The 23,018-nt window shown below is 41.1% G+C and overlaps 2 protein-coding genes and 1 non-coding gene across 3 annotated transcripts; 1 reads left to right on the forward strand and 2 right to left on the reverse strand.

Moving 5' to 3' along the window:
- Positions 1–1,366: 1,366 nt before the first annotated feature.
- Positions 1,367–11,293, reverse strand: LOC138609893 (cytotoxic granule associated RNA binding protein TIA1-like). Its single transcript, XM_069682568.1, has 12 exons — positions 11,100–11,293; positions 10,242–10,338; positions 9,919–10,017; positions 8,837–8,891; positions 8,526–8,613; positions 8,087–8,162; positions 7,769–7,877; positions 7,572–7,667; positions 5,571–5,655; positions 5,087–5,225; positions 4,314–4,465; positions 1,367–2,741 (listed from the first exon to the last, which is right to left on the reverse strand). The coding sequence occupies exons 1-12, from the start codon at positions 11,126–11,128 to the stop codon at positions 2,603–2,605; spliced, it is 1,164 nt and encodes a 387-aa protein (XP_069538669.1). The 5' UTR covers positions 11,129–11,293; the 3' UTR covers positions 1,367–2,602.
- A 413-nt stretch (positions 11,294–11,706) lies between these two features.
- trnag-ccc (transfer RNA glycine (anticodon CCC)) lies at positions 11,707–11,777 on the reverse strand. Its single transcript has one exon. It is a non-coding gene; the product is annotated as a tRNA-Gly (tRNA).
- A 1,742-nt stretch (positions 11,778–13,519) lies between these two features.
- rchy1 (ring finger and CHY zinc finger domain containing 1) lies at positions 13,520–17,410 on the forward strand. The gene is made up of 9 exons (XM_069683277.1): positions 13,520–13,586; positions 13,935–14,054; positions 14,227–14,342; positions 14,615–14,693; positions 14,789–14,833; positions 14,943–15,001; positions 15,392–15,421; positions 16,217–16,337; positions 16,477–17,410. The coding sequence occupies exons 1-9, from the start codon at positions 13,536–13,538 to the stop codon at positions 16,690–16,692; spliced, it is 837 nt and encodes a 278-aa protein (XP_069539378.1). The 5' UTR covers positions 13,520–13,535; the 3' UTR covers positions 16,693–17,410.
- Positions 17,411–23,018: the final 5,608 nt, after the last annotated feature.

The raw sequence follows: 23,018 nt of genomic DNA on the forward strand, positions 1-23,018 counted from the left end.
CAGTTGGGCACTTTAGGTAGCAGCCTCTGCCATCAGTGTATGAATGTGACATGTAGTGTAAAAGCATCTTTGAGTGGTCACAAAGACTAGAAAACGATATACAAGTACAGTCAATTTACCATATTCCCTGTATAAAATTGCATACTTCTGCTTTTTACTACAGTGCGGGTAGTGCGGGGACAATAACCTGCTCCTGAACACCACCAAGACAAAGGAGCTGATCATTGATTACAGAAGGAAGAACAGACATTCAGCCATTAGACATCAGCAGGGAGGAGGTGGAGAGGGTTGCAGTCTTCAGGTTTCTGGGCGTCCAGATTGAGGAGGACCTGACCTGGAGCACAAACACCGCAGCGATGATTAAGAAGGCCGAGCAGAGACTACTTCTTGAGACTCCTCAAGAAGAGCCACATCGAACAGAAACTGCTGGTGTCCTTCAACCGCTGCTCCATAGACTGTAATGACCTACTGCATGTGTGTGTGGTTCTCCAGCTGCACAGCAGCTGAAAGAAGGAGCGATCCAGAGGGTCGTCAACACAGCCCAGAACATCATCGGCTGCCCTCTTCCCTCCCTGGATGAGCTGTACAGCTCTTGCAACCTCCATAAAGCCCACAACATCCTCAGACACCCCTCACACCTTGGTCCCCACCTGTTTGAACTACTGCCCGGGCAGAAGATACAGGACAATTAAAACAGGTTAAAAAACAGTTTTTATCCAAAAGCAATAACGGCACTTAATTGCAAGTAATGCACTTTATTAGAATTGGACATGCTCTGTGTGTGTGTGTGTTTTTATGCGATATGTATATATTTTTATATACTGTTTTTACACTTTGGGTTTTATGTGTTCTGCATTAATAAGGATTGCACTCCATTCCGTTGTACATGTACAATGACAATAAAGATATTCTATTCAGTACAAACCACAGTTGGCCTCACAAAGTAGTTACAAAGAATGCATCTGCAACTGTACTTGACAAACATGTAATGGGACATTTGTTTCCCTTTTTCTTCTGGCATGCTTCATATCATGGTGGTATGGTTAGAACATTACTCATAGTAGTTAATAAACAAAACCAAATTCAAACAAGTGTCCAGTAATTCTATGACTGTAGTTAATAGATTGATAAGACGAGTAGGCAGGTGAAGAAGAGAAGAGTTTTTTCCAAGTTTAGTCTTAAAGTCTGAGTAATAAAGGCCGGCCTCAAAATACAAACACACACGTCAAGATCACTTCACATACCAAAACATTTCAAAGCAGAAAAACACTCCGGTTAAATATTCAAAAGCAGTTTCTGAATAAAAGCTTAATGAACGTTTCCTGCGATAACCCCTTCGTGAAACAAAAGAAGTACAAACACGTCATGTGGTTTATGTGCATTAGCATTTTAATTGGACAAAGCAAGAAAACATTGATTACAGTAGCAGAGTCATCAGTTCTCAGGGCTAACACCTTTCTAAACAAAAGGGTCTGAAAATGTCTGTAGGCACTGCCTAATTAAAAAGTATCTTGTCAGGTAAAAGAAACCAGCTCTATAAGGCAACAGTTACAATGTAGGCCTCCCCATTTCTCTGGCAAAAAGAGCAAGTGTAAAGGTTGAATCCACTCAGATTTTTGATATAAAATACTGGCGTTTCAATACATATTTAAAAACCATCAGAAGTGTCAAACATGTTCACCCTTTAACATTTGAACTGTGTTAAATTTTAAGTATGCACTGCATGGCAATGTCATCTTATCCCTGCATGGAAGAATTGTGTGTTGCACTGTGCCAGTGTCACGTTTATAGTGCCACTCTGCTACGTACAATGTTGAGTTAACTGTCGAGTTATCAAAACAAAAAGAAAAGCAAGCACCCACAGTTAACAGTAGCATTTTACTTACATTGTTTCAAATGAATGAATGGTTATTTACACGTGGCGAAAAGTTTTGAGGCTGTCCGAAAGATATGAAGGAGAAATGGAATGCAAAAAGGAAACACTCCTGGTAGTCAAATTTTTCCCAAGTACAAGAGAGGAAAAAACTGTGCAATATTTATCTGCCCTTACAGAGAAACAGCAGTGGCAATAATCCCTGCAATTGATTTTAATCCAAGAGGAAATGAGAACAAATTAAACAGATTTCCATTTCTCAAAATAATAACTAAGGTTCATAACTTAGCACGTCTCAAACTTTCTCCGTTTCTTTTTAAAAAAAATGACAAACCTCTCGGTGGCTGTGTGAGAGGAAAGATGTGAAAATGGAAGCAATTTGTAAAACCCGGAAAACAAAAAAAATCCAAAAGTTTCTCCTTTACAGTTTATACTCATTTACAGTTAACTTAAAAATGGTAAGAGCCCTGGTTCATGGCCAGTCTTGCCTACCACAAAGGATGTAGATACCTGTGTGGGTCAAATCGCTCCTCCCTGGCTCCCGTTACCTCAACCCCCCCATGAATTCCCATTTACAACTCCTATAGACGTCAACCTTCCCATTAGGTTCCACATCCCAGTAAAAGTCTTAGTCCTGCCACAAATGGAGGCGGTGTTACACAGCCCTGCAGGGCACCGTACAGCCAATAAGAGGCTGATGGTTGACAAATCTCCCACCCGGCCCACTTATCAGTGTGTGGGGTATCCTGCGGCTCCCATACCGGGTTGGTTGGCTAGCATACTCCCATTCAATCCCTGTGTAGGCTCCATAACCCCACCGTTACTGATGGCGCTCATGCCAGTCCACCCAGCACTGGCCGGTAAGTGACTGCAAAAAACGAGGTACAGAGAGAGAGAGAGAGAGGGAGAGACAGAAAGACAAAATGCCAGCAGGTTAGAAGAGACAAGGCGAAAGGGAGCAAAAGGGACGGTTTATATTAGAGCTACTAGAATCTGGACAGGCTAGAATGAGAACAAGAAGGCAAACAGAGTTATAAGAGGTTGTGAGGGTGAGGCAGGCTGGGCAAAAATCAAGCTAGCAAAAATCAGGGGAGGGGGGAAACAGAAAGTGGAGGGCTCTTCAGAGAGGCCAAAGGTAAGTGTCATTTGATTAAACATGGGTGGACAAGCAGACAAAGAGCATACAAGCTAAGCGCAGCAAGCTAAATAATACTCTCTACCCCCCCTCCCAGCTGCTGCCAGCTACTGACGTACGGCAGCTGGAACCAGCCGACAGACAGACGAGCCACACTGTATGTGAGAAAACCGATCCCTCGTTTGGGCACAAAGTGTGACAGAGGAAAAGCATAATTCTCACCTAATTCACATATTGTTTTCAGCCTTGAATCATTCGTGTAGTAAAACTACTTCAGTGTGGAGAAAAGGCAGCTTATCAAGGATTTATCTTCAAATTTCAAGTGAGAAGAGGCCGAGCCTCTCCTTAGGAATTGTGCATTTACTGTACATCTGACAATGACACACAGCATCACTGCTTTCATCGCCTCACACGTTTGTACTGAGCCTATTCATACAGCTGCTCACCAAGAAATTTAGACTATCGACAACATATGGCCTCTCTTTTATTTCTCTTGGGTGCACAAGACGTCACTGCACATAGGCTGTCTAAATTAAAACATTGAGTAACAACCTACAAATTATATTTGACGTGTCCTACTGACGTTCACAAAAAGATCAAATGTTCAGGTATATGGAAAAAAAAAAATAACACAATTACAAAGTAAAATCTCTAACATGAATGAAGACATACAAAACAACTGAACAGCCTGAAAGAACACAGTCCTGACACACAGTGACCTTACAAAGAGGGAAACTAATTCTTCATCAGCTGACTGTCCCCGGCGCGGACAGTAAGTGAAAACTTTGTTCTGAGCTTTTAGCGTTTGTCTTGTTCAATCAATATAATCAATTATCTTTGCATTTACTGAAATTCTTAAAAAAAAAAGAAGTTTTTAGCAGGTTTGAGTCCGTTTTCTAACAGTCATGATTGGAAAAGAATATCGTTTTTACAGGTGAATTATTAAGCGACTGAACATTTTGGAACAAAACCCTAGAAGTGATTAAGATGTGCTGGGCACAGCGAGCAGTGTCGACGCTCTGAAACATGATTAACAACAAATTAAAGTTCAGATTGTTCTGTGTGTGTGTGTGTGTGTGTGTGTGTGCGAATGTGTCTGCTTATGTCTCAATCTTCTCGAGATGAACGAGGAGGGGGGCTGGCGAGGGGAGGAGGAGGGAGGATGTGGGGGGTGGGGGGGGGTTGGGGAGGGAGTTCATGGCTCCCTCCTGTGGCCAGAGCTGGCTCTCGCTGCCCCGGGTCCCTGGTGGTGCTGGAGTAGAAGGAGGCGGTGAAGGGGAGCCCTGTGCACACCATGCTACTTACTTGAAGCCCTGCTGGTTCCAGGCCTGGCCGTAGACGCCGTAGGTGGGGACCTGCCACCCATTTGGGACGTACTGGCTGATCTGGGGCCCGTTGCCGTACCACTGGCCCCACTGGCCGTAGGGCTGGGCAGCAGGGAAGCTCATCTTGTTCTGCTGCAGGAAGAGTACAACAAGTTTTAACACAGCGATTCTGTATAATGTTATTTAACAATATACGCAAATTTGCTATAAAACACAAAATGATAAGCCAAAAAAGAACAGCTCAAATACAAGCAGCCTGTCGACTTCTTCTGTATTGTTGGTTTTGCAGCAGTACTGCGTAATTCAGGTTTTTTTCCATACAGGGTAATGTGCATTTCGCTCTGCTGGAAGCTTGCAAAACTTCTACATAGTTAAGGAACATTATGTCAACATGTGACACAAGATTTGTTTTTTAAAAGCACCACTTCAGCCAGAGCAAAGGGGTTCCATTTCCCCGAGTATGTCTGGAGAGCTCAGCTCTTAAAGCTCTTAAAGCCACAATGAAATTTAATTTTATGTTCCTCTTTAATGCCAAATTATGTGGTACAAATTCAATAAAAAGGGGAAATGGTTGTTCTATTCCTTCCTACAATGTGATGTTCAACACTTCCTGAGTTACGGATCAAACAGACTGATGTTATGAGTTATTCAGACTCACGATGCACAGGAGAGCACCAACATGCAGATGTCATTTGTGCTTCAGATAAGAAGACAGCAACAGTGTTTTTCTTTACACAGTACATGTGTCCTTACCTGGGGAATAGGCACCTGCTGCATGGGGTTCATCATGTCTGGGGTCTCTTTACCCCAGTAGCATTTGACTATGTGGCCCTCTATTGAGGTGCCATTCACTGACACAATGGCATGGGCTGCTGACTCATGGGAGTTGAACCTGGACAAAACCAGAGGGAGGGAGGGAGGGAGGGAGAGAGAGGGGACATGCTGAACCTCATTTTATACATATTTACTCATCAACAGTGACGACAGCACAACTGGAGACCTGTTCTGTTTTTTAATTAATTCTACAATGCATGATCGAATACCTGGTACTGAATGAACTGCTTCTTTGTAGTCAGTGAAATTAACCCTGACAGAAAACCTGTGTGTATAAACTCCATCCATGCATGTGTTTCTCATTCAACGTCCTCAGCGTTTAGAGCTTTGCAGGTTCTCGCTCCTGTCGTGTACTGAATGATATTAGAAACACATTAAACTTTAACAGGAAACTTCCACACACCTCACAAACGAATAGCCTTTGTCAGGGAAAACCCGGATCTCCATGATTTGTCCAAAGGGAGAGAAGGTCTGTCTCATCAGTTGCTCTGAAAACCAAACAGGGGGAACATTACGCATCATTTTTATGATTGCCTCATTAACAAAACACCGCATGAGAAACGTTACATCCTCAGGTAAGAGTCTCTGGGTGGCTCTAAATCTAATTAACAACATTTTGCTGATAACAGCAGAGGGCGTTAGAACGACCTCTACGGGAAGAGTAAGGTTTATAATGAATTATAAACACATAATGCGGCCATTACTTAGTCTTTTCATCGTAAAGAGAGCAAACCTACCGAATGAATTCATTGCTACCAAGTATTGTCTGAGTAGCCACAGCTTGGTATAGTTAAGAGTTTACATGCAACAGAACTCTGGCTGCCTTGCTTAACTGCTGTGGCAGTGTCCACAAGCACTGTGTCAGCTGCTCCGGCCTGGCACATCTCTGAACACCAACTTTACCTCTGAAGAAGGCCAAAAATCTTTTTTTTTTTTTTCAACTAAAATTTAGTTTGGACTCAGTTTTAAGTCAAGTCTAATCAATGTCCGTCACGTAGTCAACAGATTTAGACACTGAAACGTCTAATATTGCAGATATGAAGTCAGAATTTCCATCCACAGATTATTCATGGTCTATTTTTGCAGAGACGTGTGTGTAGCTGATGGAAAAAATAGGCGAGCCTCCTTTTCTGTAGATTTGCGGTGCTGCTGCAGCAACGCCTGAACCGCCTGAGGCAAGAGGATCTGGACGTTATCTCTTACACAGGTAAGAGGTAATGTACAGCGGGCAGGTCATTAGGGTGAAAATCAACCCCAACAGGGTGCTCTCGTCTGTAAATGGCTTATTTCTGTATATTTATTGGATCTAACTTTTGCCATATTTACTTCCTACCTTAACTGCCAGTACCTTTATAATACTGATGGTAGCTATTAGGGATGCACGGTATTGGATTTTTTGCCGATATCTGATATGCTGATATTTTCCAACCCTTCAGCCGATTGCGATACCGATATATTAGGCAGATGTTTTCTTTCCACGTAACTGCAGAGAACATAAGGTCTCCCCTGTCGTGGAATTCATATCATGCCTACTCTTACAGTAGTGACCAAAAACTGCCATACCGCAGACATCTTGCACCCCTCTTCACACTTGACAGAAGAGGCCTTGTACAAAAGGTCACGTGTCTGATCACTCACGTTTCTGAGCGCGCCTGAATGCAGCATCCCCCCCCCCCCGAATCACAGGAGTGAGGAAGACATGACTTGTTTACTGCAGACGAAACACAGCAGTGAAGGAGACAAGACTTGTTTACTGCACCTGCTACGGCGACATCAGTGATCGCCGGCTGACTCTTTTTATCGTCTGTGCATCCATGAATATGTATGTTAGTTTTGCACTGATGTTTATGTTACACTCTGTTAGCGTTGGCTTTGGTCGCGAGTGTATTTTCGGCATGTTTGATGTTGTTAAGTCCGGTAAAATGACGAGAATGTGAGCTAGTTAAGAGTTGAGAAAGTTGTTTAACTTCTATTTTGGCTCGAGTTTCTGAGACTTTTTAGTCTTTATTTGTATATCGTTGATAACTTTGCGCAGGCAGAGCGTGCGCACACTCGTGCCGAGTTAATGTCGTAGCATTACGTCAAGCTTTTTTAGGGAATCATCGAGCATTAAGGCAGAATTAAAGCTTTGTTTTATCGGCAGAAAAATGACACATCTGCCGATGCCGATAACCTGACGATAATTTTGTGCATCCCGAGTAGCTATCGTACAAACATTCTAAGCTTAATCCAAAAGGCAACTGGACTTGGTTGAAGTTCCTGAAGACATTTCACACCTCATCTGAAAGGCTTCTTCAGTGGACGGAGCTAGAAATATAAGCCTCTGCAGGTACCATGACCTGGATGACTGAGAACCTTCACAGACATATAGTACAAATAGTATTATATATATTATATTTATTACCTGTCAGTCCTGTGCTGACTCCGCCACAGTACACAGTGCAGTTACTGGGGCTGGACTGACTGACTACTTCATCAAAGGATAGGTGCTTGGAGTTACCTGCCAGGAACAGACAGAGAAATTGTTAATGGTTTTACGTGAATACAGCATCCTGTGCAAACAAGCAAAACGTACATATATGTATATATATAACAACGCACTTTCATAGGTGGTCTTCGGGGCAGGGGGCTTTCTCGTGGCCCAGTTAGTTCGAATCTGTCTGCCTCCTAACCACTGACCTCCCATCTGCTGAATGGCGTTCTCTGCGTCCTGCAAAGGAAAGAATCTGGTTATTCCATGGAGCTGGGGTCTAATGAGGTCAATAATACATTTCTTTAGAAGCACACAGAGATATTTACCTTCCTACATTTTCAGAAATAAATGTTTTTTAGCAGGTTTATGGTAAAGCCATACGAACACCATCAGTAACAAAGAACATATCACATTTCTCTGAGGTTAATGATTTCTTGAAGTCTTACCCATTTGTTGAAGAAAGACACAAAGCCATAGCCTTTAGATTTCCCTGTAGCCATATCTTTCACAACACGAGCATCTCTGTGAACAAACACACCAACAGGAGAACATCAAAAACACACACAACAATGCCCGACAGATCTGAAAAGTGTAAACAAGAATTATTTAGTCTTCTTGTGGAAACTCAGATTTAAATATTAATCAAATTTCCTGGGGTAATCCTATAAATGTACAAGTTTCTGCAGTTTTTTTCAGTTCTTGTAGCACATTTCAAGATTGAAGAAGTTTATCATCACTCCGTTTATACAACTACAACTGTAAGAAGTTCTTATTCTTATGGGAGGCTCCAATTATTAGATATAAAATCATGTTAGGGGATAACAGTTCCCCGCCCGTTTTCTTGATTGAATGATCTTTGTGAGGGATGGTAAGCCTGATACTCACGATATCCTACCAAACGGACCAAAGGCAGCTTTGACGTCTTCTGTAGTTATTTCTGGGCTGAGGTCTCCAACAAAGACATGAAAGTGATCTGTAGGGGGGAAACACGGTTTGGAAATGTTTAGCTTTCATACACTTGTAAAAAATTGTGGATTCCTGTCTTGAATTGCAGGTTTTCATCAGTTTAATAGGAATAAAAAAGGGGAAAAAACACATTCAACAGTTGAATGATCGGTACATTACAAAAAAAAGTAAGCAAACATGCAATGAACATATTTTCCTGTGATTTTCAGTCTACAAGAACGTGTACTTACTACTTGTGTCTTTTTTCTGGCTGGTTGGTGTCGTGGCCCAATTGACTTTGACCTCCTGCAGAGAAGGGCAGAGAAAAAACAGGCAAGGTGGGGTATGTTTACATCATTTACAATGAAACCTGCGAACCTCCTCTAAACCAGAGTATTGTTTAAATGCTGACGTAGTGCTAAAAAAAAATTAAAAATCAACCTTAAACGATCCTTTAAATGTTTAAATGTTAAATCACTAACAGCAATAATAATTATTATAATCACGACATGGCTTATTCACTTAAGGCCGGTGTGTTAAGTGACATAATGCAACAAAATGTGTTTTCTATCAAATCAAAATAACCTGCAGTTGGCCTAGTGTTATTGACTCACAGTTTCATAAGTAAGTTTGGGGGTTTCCTTGCAAAAAGCAGAATATGATACAAAGACGGGATCAATATAATATTGAAACATTATTATTTTTAGAGTAAAAAAAATTGTGTTAGTTCGTCAAGAAGTGTCCAACGTCTTTAATTTGTCTAGTTCAGGTCCTAGCACTGAGTCACTAAACTTGACTTATTAAAACACCATCCAGCACCACTCTGATATTTTTTGAAATGTAAATAAAAACTTTATGTTCGCTCATGTCTCCTAGATAAACTGGTATTATGCAGTTCCTCCCAGACTTTAATTTCAATCTAGTTTACAAGGTCTTGAATATTTAGGGACAATATTCCAGATTTGTTTTTGTCCTTTTTTCCTCTTCATATACTTCAGTTTGCTTACGTTGATTCACATACGGGAAAAAAATTCCACACATTTAACACCACAAGTTTATTTGTTTCATGCCCTTTTGGTTTGGGAGGGCTTACAGGAAACAATTTTACAACCCTAGAGTTAACTTTCTGGCGGGAGTAATGCCCTTAAAGGTTTACGATCTGATCTGGACTCTGTGTCAAGCAGCTTTCTGTTGGAAAATCCTATGTGATTAAAAGAATATAAATGGTTGCAGTCCACTATACATACGTTTAAGTTTTTTAAGGACACGACCTATGACCCCCCACACCCGCAGCCCACCTATTCCAACTCACCCTTTAGACACGATAGCTTACCTTACCCATTATTTTCCTTCCATTCATTGCTGCCAATGAGGCAGCAGCATGCCTGTGGTCATAGAACTCCACAAAGCAGTATGGATCATTTCCAGCCGTCTGTCAACGGGAAAATACACTTATATTAAGTCCTCAAGAAGGTTAAAATTGAGTCACCGCAGATGACAAGAGTCACCTATCATTGTTTGGATTATGATGCACCATATAATAAACAGAAAGACTCAATATCGAGAACATATGAAGAAAAAGACCTTTATAAGCAGGCCAGTGTTGAATGCCATTTCCTATATTAAACAATATATACCAGAGGGAATAACACTCACATCAACTATCATTTTACAGCTCTTGCAGGGTCCTATTTGTGTGAAGACCTGCAGAATGAGGGGCTCGGTGACATCCCTGGACAGATTCCCCACATACCTGCAAACAACATGAGAGAAGGGAGAAATGAGCCTTTGTCAAACAGGAAGTAGCATGCAAACAAAGGCTAGTTCACCGGGCTAGCTACAACCCACAACAATTCCTTATATTTGCAACAAAAAAAATCAGTTCCAATGAACACAATGTTATAAGACGCAGTCTCAATTAAACACAAACAACCCAAGTATGGTCTCCCCCTTACTGAAACTGTCCCGGGCCGTGTCTCCGAGCGTTGACGTGGCTTGTCTGCCAGCTAGCTACAGATCACGCTAGCCGGTTCAAAGGGGCCTAATGCTCGGTGGTTTGGCAACTAACGGCACTTCATAAAATTAAATCCCTTATTCCAAAGTCCAGCTGAGACCTATCGAAAAAAACAAAACTGTCTCTTTGAATAAAGTCCTCCTTCAAGATAGACGTGTCCAATTTAGAAGAATTGACTGGCTAGATGTGTTAGCATCTGTAGCTAATGATATCTAGCATCAGCTAGCCCCTCGGTTTCATTTTCAGGCTAGTTGCTGCTCCGTCCATTTATGAGACAAAATCAAACAGAACTTCACGAACATATCGAAACTACTTTGTGTCCAATTACATTTACTAACGTTGCTATTGTTGACGAAATGATGATGCGGATGAAAAGTCAAATTGTGGACAATTTATATGGTTTTATCGTTTTTAATTGAAACAACAACGTGGAAACATTTCGGCCACAGTTACACGGAGCCTTCTCATTCCAGGACATAGACAGGGCCGCTGATACTCACAAGGTTCTGGGTTGATCTTCCTCCATCATCAAGGTTTAGTGGTCGCGTCCTGAAAGGCCTTTAATCCAATGACATACAAATGGTTTGTGCTGAACTTGAATGGCCGAAAACGTAATGGCTATATCTACAATTCAATGATAAATCGGTGGCCGATTCTGCACTCACACACACACCGCAGACAGCCTCAGTCTGATGCAAACAATAGGAAGTGAAGATGGCGGAGGAGCGGCGTCAGCAGCGTCAACCTGCGCGCTGAAATGAAGCCAAAATCAAGCGCTCTTTCTCCCACACACAGGCGCGTGCCCAAACATCTGTATGGTTTATGCTGCAAACATAGCGCGGTTTGCGTCTTTTTATAACCGTGCACATTTTGTCTTTTCGTTATTCGTTGTCATAGCTTTAATCGACCAAAGTGCAAAAACGTTCGAGGAAATGAAAGCTGAAAACATCTGCGAAATACATATAATGAAATCACAAACCAGAACATTTTGTGTAACGTAACTTCGATGAATGTACTAGCATTATGCATTGCTGCATTTCAATATTTAGAAATACTGTCAAACGTTATAATCTTCATGTTTACTTATTGTTGATGGTACAAAATACGTGCGCCGCCCGGGAATCGAACCCGGGTCGCAAGAATGGGAATCTTGCATGATACCACTACACCAGCGGCGCTTGTCTTGAATGACATATGAGGCAAAATAAATCAAGGAATCCTACTGCAATGGTGAAATGAAAATGCATAAAATATGATGGGATAATCTTTATTCATCTCCCATTGGGAGAGATTAACTTGTTACAACAGCTCAGAAAAACTGATAAATAGTATTTACAAACAATAATAGTAAGATAGTAACAGCAACAACAAGAAATAAACAAGTAAAGATAAGAAAAGATTCAAGAGAGGATTTGCCTTTGTCATCCCAGACTTGAAGTTAAAGACCAGATCATTTAGCAGCAGGCCTATACACCGTTGAAAAGTTGGCATTACAATAGTTAGGACAAAATATATTTAAAAACTTCTTGCCACCCCAAAGTAGACCAGATTTAATATATGAAATACACTATATGAAACACTATTCAGACTACATAAGCTACATACAGTTATCATATTGGGAGGAAGGAAATGGCTGACCATTTATGTTATACAGGTAGCCTTTAAGAAAGCTGAGGGTAAAGCACTAGTTCCAAGTAAAATCATGACTCCCAGGGAAACACTTTGGGATGACAGAAACAAAGGATGTCATTTATATGATATCCATCAAAAAACTGGAGGAATTAATGCAATAGGAGAAAACAAGATTAAGATTACAAAACACAGGTTTAAATAAATCGATGCAATCACTAAGAAAACATCCATCAGACCTGTGTGAATGTGACCAGAACTAGAAAAAGTGAAACCTGTTACCTGTGACGATCAGAAATATAAGATAAATAGAGAAAAGCTTAAAAGGGAAGTGACAAGATGCGGGGTGGAAGTACTGAATCTTAAAAACAATTAAGCATTGAGGAAGGGCAGAATAAATCTTTGTTTGAGTTTTTAATGCAACCGGTTTAATGAAGAGAATTCAATTTATTTTAACTCTTATAAGGTATTTTTCTATTCCTAATAGAAATAGGTAAAACCTGGACCACAATCCAGCATATTGGGTGGCAATAATGCACCTTTAATGCTAGTTGCCACCCGCCATTAAAAAAGAAGAGGATTCTTAACATAGACTGTATAAATAATGGATGTAGCCACCTTGACGCCACCCACTGATTTCTCAACTGTGTAAATGACGGCATGATAGTTCCATAAAACATACAGCAAACCAGATCATTTCTCAAATTCTTGCATGAAACAAGTTATAAGAAGTTACCAGTAGGCCTAAGGTTATTGACTGTGTGGCAGTGTTGATGTCTAGCAGACAGCCAGGGGTATCCACCTGTCACTCAAGTGACCCCGCCCCTATAGTTTTAAGCTTAATATAGTTTAAAAGGTGAGTTGTATAAAAATTCACCCCCGTACAGTTCTTAGGAATAGAGAAATTGGCTATATATAACCGATAATTGTTGCAAGATACATTCCGTAATATAATGGTAAAAGTTGCAATTATATAGTATATTTTAGTATAGTGTAATATAATATAATATACAGTATGGTATGGTAATAATAATGTATACTATGAAACTGTAAACATGTTTATTTTTGCTTTAAGTAAGGGCCCCGGTGTTTTTTTCTTGGCTCTTGGAGCCAGCCTCAAGCGGCCACTCGAGGCACTGCATATTTTGCACTTCCACATTGGCTTCATTTTTCAACACCGGAGGTTGCCGCTTGATTCTCGAACGGAGGGTGGCAGTGTTGCTGCGTCTTGACTGTCAAAAACGAAGAAGAAGAAAAGCGGGCGGCTTGTCATCGCCCTCGAAGAAGAACCAAATTTTGGAGGAATCATGGCTTCCCCTGCTGGTTGTGAGCATTATGTACGCAGCTGCTTATTGAAAGTGAGTTAACTTTTTAAAATATTTCGTAAATATTTGCCTTACATGCGAAGTAGAGTCGTATACATTTTTAATATACCTCACTGTAACGCTGCTATAGCTACTAGTGGTATGTATAGCTCTAGTAGCACCAACTCACAGCTAGCTGGTTACACGGTTATGCAGCATATCGTAATGAAATACCATTTTGTCTTATATGTTACTCTTGTGTTCCCTGCATGACATTAGAAAACTTCAATTTTACTTTGCCTAAACCTTCGAGTTTTGAAGCAGCCATAAATACTTTTGATTGACTTACCCATCATTCACTTCCCCTTGCACCGTGTCATCACATGTTTCTATGTTCTTTAGGCTCCTTGCTGTGGTAAACTGTATGTGTGTCGGCTGTGCCATGATGCAGAGGAGACCCACCAAATGGATCGATTCAAAGTCAAAGAGGTGCAGTGCTCTGAGTGTCACACAGTGCAGCAGGTAAGAGGAAAAAAAACACTGCAGGTATTGTGGTTTCCACTGTGAGCTGTCGCAGGAACAATTAATTATTGCTAATCATGACTGTCTCTTAGTTTCCATTGGTTATATGCTTTATTTGCGCATGTAGAGGTTAGTTCAACTTTATTAATCTATCATCATATCACTCTTTTAGGCACAACAAACTTGCCAGGAGTGTCATGTGCAGTTTGGGGAGTACTACTGCGACATTTGCCATTTGTTCGACAAGGATAAGAAACAGTACCACTGTCAGCCTTGTGGAATATGCAGGTGAGCAATAATAGTGTTAATATATCCTAAGTATTGTGACACCACTGGTCACAAGTGTGTGTGTTTATACTTACTCATTGGTGTTATTTCATGGCCTTATTCAATGTAAGGGTTGTAATGTAAGAAACTGCCAATAACGTTACACAAAATAAATACTTTGCTGCTGACAGATTCTTTGTTTCATTACATTTAAGTCACTTAAAACTTAGTGTTAGTATGACGACCTCTAACATCCGTCAGTCAGTGACACTGTCCTGTTGTAACCCAAACAGGATTGGGCCTAGGGAGAAGTATTTCCATTGCGAGAAGTGCAATCTGTGTTTAGCCCAGAATCTACGAGGAAATCATAAGGTGATTATTATCCTTCATCTGTTTCTGGTCCACACACATGATATGTATTATGTTTGATGAGCAAATCCTTACTGCTGTCATCTTTTATGTTTCAGTGTGTTGAAAATGTATCGAGGCAGAACTGTCCAGTGTGTATGGAGGTAATGAGACATTTATGACATGAAGGGGTGGTATAAGAGGGACATTAGCTTTGAATTTATTCTTTTTCTTTTACCTACAGCTTGATGAAACATTTTCTTCCAATTACAGGATATTCACACATCCAGAATTATGGCTCATGTTCTTCCATGCGGTCATCTTTTACACAAGTAAGACTCATTGTTCTCTAAATACTAGTTGCTCAAGATGGAGTCTGAAAATGAATTGTGCATATTTTTCCATTTGTATTTATCCCAACTTTTATTTTATTTTACTTCAATCAATTGTCTTAGTGATTGCTGAACAGATTTATTTATATACTATGTTTTAGAAGTATCTCTTAATTAAGATAGAAATAGGATTTAATTACAAAGATGAAGAGAATTGAACAGGTATTTAAATACTGTTGGGGATTTAGACAAATAAAAAAAGAGTTTAATTTTCAAGCTCTCTATTGTAGTTATGCAATTGTTGTTCCTTATGTTTGTTTAATTCTCATAGTTCAAGATATACTACGACTTAAGGATAACAGTTTACATGTTTGTCCACATTCTCTGCAGGACCTGCTTTGACGACATGGTCAGAACGGGGTATGTCTTTTAACCTGGTAATTGTTTAGTTGAGTAAACATTGTATTTTTCCAGGTTAATGTCTGTTTGTCTGGTTTACACATATTTCATGCTGAATCAATTTAGCCCTGCTTCCATCAGTACGTTGGCATGCAATTAAGAAACAGACTTACAGTGGGTCTTCTCCAGTAAGCTGATTTCTTAAACGTCATGTGAACTAAGAAGCTGATTTTCGTGTAGTTTATAGGCGGAGGGGATTAGGGAATCCTGTTTCCTCAGGTAGATTTCTCCTGGAGAATATTGATTCCTCTGCCATATTTACAGGAAACCAGGTTTCTAATAGTCTTTTTACGGAGTACGCATGTGCATGACAAACCACTGCAGACAGGAACGGTAATACAGAAGGATGGATAAAAAGAGAAATCAGTAAATGGAGGGATGTCATCCAAACTAATACTTAAACAAGTAGTTAATTTCCCCACTGAACATTACACTAATGTTTAAACCGTGACACGCCTGCTCGGTCGGTCTGCTGTCCTCCTCTCACTGTCAGTCTGTGTCAAAGCACACACAAACACACACATAAAACAAAGTCAGCGTCTTCTATCTTTGCAGTTAAAGTAAGTGAGCCGTGGTTCAGACTATGGTCTGGGGTAGGTGTTAAATCTGCTTAAACCTCTGCTGCATGTATACGCAGGCCACTAATGTGCCTGCTCCGATTACCCTCTTAACCGGAGGTAACTTTGTTACTTAAGTGCACAGAGAGGAGCTGAGTGAGGCTGTCCACTAAATGTAATTGTGTCTCATCTGTTTTAGAGCGTATCGCTGCCCTCTGTGTATGCACTCTGCCTGGAACATGGAGGACCAGTGGGATCAGATGGACAAAGAGATCTCCCAGTCACCGATGCCCACTGAATACCAGGGTGCTACTGTCAAAGTGAGATCCTAATAATAACACATAACGCAAATGTAACATTTTTGTTTAGTTAAAAGAAGGTTGTAATTTTTTTTAAACATAGGATGCCCAATGTTTACAATTTTTAAATGTAATATGACATTTTTTTCCCTCATTATAGATTATATGTAACGATTGCCAAGCTCACTGCACGGTGCCTTTCCACGTGCTGGGTATGAAGTGCAGCGGCTGTGGCTCGTATAACACGGCACAAGACGGAGGACTCATCCAGCAGCCTCAGCAGCAGCAGCCCGAGCAGCCAGACACAGCGAACGAGGCGGAAACAGACACCGAGCCAGAGCAGCCAGATCAACCGCAGCCCCCTACACCACATTAGATTTACGTCCAACCACAATGTCGAATGTTTTTACTTGAGACATTTGTCTAGCGCACTCACTTGTAATAGGTTGCATTGAGTTTAACCATAGACTGGACCTTTGTTCTTAGATTGTACATATTACAAAAAAAGAATCTATTTTCTGTACCTGATTATCCCCTTCAGGGCTGGGACGTATCCCAGTGGGTGAGATGAAGAATAGACATCAGAACGGCTCCCAGTCATTCACAGGACTAACACACAGTTCACACACACACATAAACACCTAGACTACAGGAAGTCATAGTCACTCTGACCACCAAGGAAGGTCTTGCTTGGGGGGATGTAGTCTAACAACTGAGCCACCGCGTGGTACCATGACAAAAAAAATGTAGCTGGTTTACCACTTAAGGAAGTGCTGGTGGAGGGTGTACAGACGGAGACTAACTGTGATTGTTTTCCGTTCAGTTGAAGGATTGTGCCATACATGCTACAAATGTTAAAACTTTTTTTGTAAGACGTGTGAACAAGGGCGCGTCGCACATACAGTACTGTACCTGTGCAGCTCCTCTCCGCTGGATTTGAAAATGTGTTGGATAGACATGTCAGAACAACACTGCTAATATAGCTGCTAAGACGAGGCCCGTGTTTCCATCACCATTTGCTTTTCGTGTCTTTGTTACTTGCAGATTCAAAGTTTGGGTTCCTTTACAATGAAAGTAATCCAACTCCTAATAAACAACAGAATTTTACTAAAGATGATTGAACAGTGTCGTCTTTTTAACCACTGAATAAGACATAAGAACATTAAACGCGTCACAATTTTATTGTCAGCTGCTCGCATGAATGCATTTGAGGTGTTGTCAGTGAATATCGATTTTACAAATCAAGAGCAGGACAGTTTTACTGCTACAAGAGTACAAAGGTTTCAATTGTATTTATATAGCAGTCATCACAACACCGCCATCAGCCAACAAAATAACTCATGAAGGCATAAAATACAAGGATACTTGATAATACAGTGCTGACTTATCAAAAGTACACTGAGTAAAATATTAAACAATAACAGACTGAACCCGTAACCTTAAATGGCTAACTTTCTCCATCACATGCTGTCTCCTCTGGGTGGATCTGGCTCTGAGGTGGTAAACTGGAAAGTGAAACAAACAGGAACAGCGGTCCCGGCGACTCCAATGGTGATTGGCAGGGGTGGGGCTGTTGAGACGGGTTGAGCTGACGGTTTGATGATGTGTGCAGGAGAGAGGGATGTGGCAGCCGGGAGGAGTCCTTGGTATGTAGTGGTGGGGAGTTGTGGTTGGTTTGTGCCATCATGAGTAAGCTCTGTGTTGAGAGGGACCTCTGAATCGAGTGGAACATGCACAGTGTCACCAATAACTGAGGTCTGTGTAGCATCAGTGACAGGCACGTCCTGAAAAATGTCTGTACCCTGAGGAGTTTGTGAAGGGTCATCTGGTATGGGCTGAACAGTGTTCATGTCGGTGGAGGTCTGCGGGTCCATTTGGTTTGGCAAGGCTGAAGTATAAAATGTAGTTGGAGAGAGGCTTGCGTCTACGGAGGGAAGCAATTCTGCAGTACTAGGGGGCTCAGTCTCCTCTACGGAAAGAGCAATGTCTTTAGCCACTGGATGCAGGGAGTCTTGTTGAGGCTCAACATGGGGGATGGTCTCCTCTGATGAATTTGACTCAACGGACTCATTGGATGACTCCTCCCCCTCGCTCTGAGCAACCTGTTTTTATAATAAGGAGCGTTTGTTACGTTACTCACACTTCCTCTGAGATCGTTTTTTATTTTGTTGAATCAGAATCAAAGAGCCACTCACTGGTTTAGACAATGCTACAGTCACCATTAAAGCAGCACAAAGTGTGAGCCTCAGAAGCGCCATTTCTTTCTTGTATTCGCTGGAACAAAAAAATAAACGTTAGCATCATAAACATAAACATTAGCATCATGAACAAGCATTCAGCGTAAAAACTTTCTCATTTGAAATGATTGTAAACTGCAATTGACTCCTAGAAATGTTGTTTCCCTATTTAAAATTACAAATGACCATTTAAACATTTCGACACATTTTCAATACACATCACATATTTCCAATAATTTTCTAAAACGATCTTTTTCAAAATTCTGTGGCTGCAACTTCATCCCTTTAGGTTTCAAGACAGAGGCACTCATTTCAAGTACATTTTCAAAACAAGTTCATTTAAGTATTTTTACTGCTCTGATATTAACTTTCCGTTGTTGTAACGGATCTGTAAATAACCACTTGATTCAATTGAATAGTTTTTAACTCCAAAATAAAGTATGTATTAGAGAAATGAGAACATCACTTACAGAGTATCTTTGGCAGGAAAATGAGCTGCAAAAAGCATCAAAGTAAATGAATAGATGGTAGAATATTTCAGTGTTAGTATTCTGGATGTAGCAGTCCGGCTGTAAGACTTACCTGATGTGTTGATGTTATCCCTGCACCCAGAAGATGTACAGCTGACCAAATCTTGTAAAAGACTCAACTCTGACAAGAGCAAATCAATGAATGCTCATTTCTTCTAAGTCCTGCATCGGACATCTCTTTATATAGCTGCTGATAGGTGTGGTTACAGGAAACCAGTAAATCATCATCTGCTGCATGTTCTTATGACTCGCATAATTCAACTAAATCATTAAACTCTCCAGACACAGTGAAATTAGACAGAGCTAAAAATTCTTTAGAGATAATGAGAGTACATGTTCGCACAAAGTGTCTATTCATATGAACAGTAAACAAGTGTTTTGTGGTTTGGGTGTAAACAATGGGAAGAATCTGGTTTATACTTTAAATACATGTCGTATGAATATCTTGGTTATGATCATTATACATGCTCAGAACACTGACTGCAACAAGCTGCATAAATTGAGAAAAGATGTATTTTAATATCCTCAATCTTCCACAGTATCCACTGATTCTGATGCTTTTTGATCGAGCAATCAATAAATATAACCTTTGTGCACAGAAACACAAATATATTGACTTCCATGGAAACAACCTCGCCCCCTTACGTCACACCAGCTGCCATGGTCAGAAAACAGTCAAGAAAAATCTTTCCAGAAATGTGAGCATGAGTTTAGCGACTCATTACTTAATGACCTCACACAACTAAAGTGTTACTTTTCTGCTTGGGTTCATGTGCTAATTAGAAAAGTGTCCAGTGATGTTGCTTTAAAAGATGAAAAAAGGTCACTAAGGTGAGCGGAGGGAGATGTCAGTCGAGCACAGCCAGAAAACACCCACAGTGCTCGAGTCTGCTAAAAAGTTGACAAAACCTGTGTAGACAAAAATGTAGGTCTTTACATGAGTTAAGCTTTTAATACTACAGAGTGTGCTGATGTTCATCTTCTACCAAACTAACAAACTTCCCCCTGAAGTTTAGTGGACAGCCTCCTTCCTCACAACACGCTCCGCACCGTCCATGTTGGCACACTCCACAGTAGCCACACTACCCGTTCCCTGCAGACCCCGGTTGATGAAACAAACTCTTCCACTGGGAGGGTGGAGGGCGATGGATTCAAGTCTACCAATACCTTCCTTTATGAGAACGGCAGTGTGTGCTGCTGTAGTGGAGGTGACCTGCAGGCGGGGCTGTTTGTTGCTGCTCCAGTAGACGTTAAGTGTTACCCAGTCCAGAGCCATGGCAGTGATGGTGTCACCCATGAGTTTTAGAAGCTGACCCTGAGAGGTAAAGGCTGAGTCCTTGAGCTTGAAGGAGCTGAGTGAAGTTGTGCCGTCATCTGTCATGAACAAGGTGTGGTCACCAAGGCCATGACGGCTGCCTCGTTGATGTTGGGCACCTGCAGGGCCAGGTGTTCATGCCAGCCCTTCGGCTGTGCTGCTGTGTGTCGGGACTGCAAGTAGATCTTGAGATTATTTGGGATTTAATTTATAGTCCGAGGGGAAAAAAGGAATATTTATATACTTAATTCAATAAATGAAAGGTTGAAAAGTTAATTCCCATTTACCTCAAAGCTGAATCTAATTGTTTAATGAACTTAACTGCATTTCACCCAAGCCAACGCTCTTTAGCAACAGCTGTAGTAAAACAAGACTTCAGTCTCAAGCTACAATAGCAGCTCTGTAAGGCTGTACTTTAGCACAACACTTTGAGCTACATGCTTACAAGCTGATGGTTTGCATGTGAGATGTTTGCCATGATCATCCTCTTAGGTTAGCTTGTTATACCAAATTGTATTCGCAATAAACATTCAGTTCAGCTGAAGCTACAGCGGAAATTGCTCATAAACCAAAGTTTGACAAACTGGTCTACAGGAAAAACTAAAGGCTGACTTAATTTATTGCAGTTCAATTATTTCTTTGCCATAAAATTGGGTACAAACACTCAAATAGTTTGAGATTTGTAAGTTGGACTAAAGTAGTGGCCAGGTGATTGGCATCTCTGTGTGTATGTTACAACAAAAACAATGGGCCAGTTTCAAAGAGAAGGCTTAAGCCTAGTCCCAGACTAAAAGACTTGTTCTGGATCAAACTAAGAGGGAAGGTTAGAGCTACTCTAGGACTGAATTAAAGCTTAAACTAATCCTTCAAAGAGGCAGGTTTAACTTCTGCTTAGTACTGTTTGTGAAGAAGCATGGACTATTTGGAATATCTAAATGAAGACCAACATGCACTACAGAGGCCGGCCAGGCGAGCACTTGAGTGCTGCACAGCTACCTGAAGCAGCGCTGCTGTCCTGATCCTCCGATGGAAAATCAGGATCAGGCAGATGTGCCCATAGCTGAGGCCAGCAATGACCAACAAGGACTTACAGACAGAGATGCTTTTACATTGAAGCACAACCATGAGATGCATTTAAATATGAAATGTCTTCATTATTTTTGCCTTTTAAAACATGTAATAGTGTGCAGCAAAATTTGATTTAAAACCTCCATTAGAAGCAACAAACTCATTTGGTCCTCAGTATGAAAGAAGAATAAAGATTGACACAGACAGTGGAATATATTTGCCATAAACAGAAACTAATTTATTTGTAATATTTATCATGTGTGCGCAGATCTTCAACTGAACTGTCCAAAGGTCATCATGTGGTGTACAATTCACCAGTATTAAATGTCTCTCCTCTGATCTCTGCATTCTCTGTTTTTACACCAGTTACGGTTCTTCCACAGAATAAATAAAGGCAGATATTCTAAAATCTGTGCTGAACTTTTGTCATATTTTCATTTGTGTTGAATTTACTGCAAATTGCAGCCCAACCACTCTTTTTCTCTTGCTCAGTGAAAGCAGTCTTTACTTTCAGTTACTGGATTGTTTCACAGTTTTGTTTTGGCAGAGTTTTCTTCAGACTCACTGAAGTATTTTGAACAAATTCTCTTAGCCTCTGCCATTTTATCTCCAGATTCACACCAGTCACAGCGTTTTTCCATTCCATTCCGGGGTTTTATGAGCACCATTAGACCAACAGCATGTGCTCATACTTCACCTAATTCTGGTGTTCTTTTAGGCTTACCTTACTCCAGGACTCCATAGTCACCGACTAACTAAGCTAAACTTAGGCCACGTCCATGAAAGCCACTTAAATTTCCTGGTATCTAGTAAACGTTAAGGCCTATCCATCCATCCATTATCTATACCGCTTATCCTGTTCAGGGTCATGGGGGGCTGGAGTACACCCTGGACTGGTCGCCAGTCAATCACAGGGCTGACACATAGAGACAGACAACCATTCGCACTCACACCTATGGGCAACTTAGAGTCACCAATGAGCCCAACAAGCATGTCTTTGGACTGTGGGAGGAAGCCGGAGAGCCCGGAGGGAACCCACGCATGCACGAGGAGAACATGCAAACTCCGCACAGAAAGGCCCACCCTGCCCAAACCAGGGTTTGAACCGGTGACCAACTGTTGTGAGGCAACAGCGGTAACCACTGCACCACCGTGCAGCCCCCACGATAAAGCCTAGCCTAGTCCTGGCTTAATCAAAGCCTGTGAAACCAGCCCAATACGTTACAACACAAGCCTATCAGTGCTTAAGGCTTCTCTTTTCATCACCTGATCCTCATTGCGCTTTGTCGTCCAACATCCCCTGTCCCCTTTGCAACTTAAAGACGATTTACAAAAGGTCCAACTAATGGTCAACCTCTGGCACGGCTCAACATCTACCTTTATGAAAATGGTTTCACAAGTGTTCTTTTCAGACCCATCACCGAGGATATTGTTGTACAACAATTCATCATCGTTGGTCTAACTGGCAGTAAACAATGCTAAAATAACTTCACAGGAAACAGTGGAAAATGCAAATTGTTTATTTAAAACACTGCTTGCCCATGAATCAGCC

Source organism: Semicossyphus pulcher, unplaced genomic scaffold, assembly GCF_022749685.1.
Source record: "Semicossyphus pulcher isolate SPU_LCO1_2020_fin unplaced genomic scaffold, fSemPul1.0.p SCAF_6, whole genome shotgun sequence".
NCBI classification, from domain to species: Eukaryota; Metazoa; Chordata; class Actinopteri; order Labriformes; family Labridae; genus Semicossyphus; species Semicossyphus pulcher.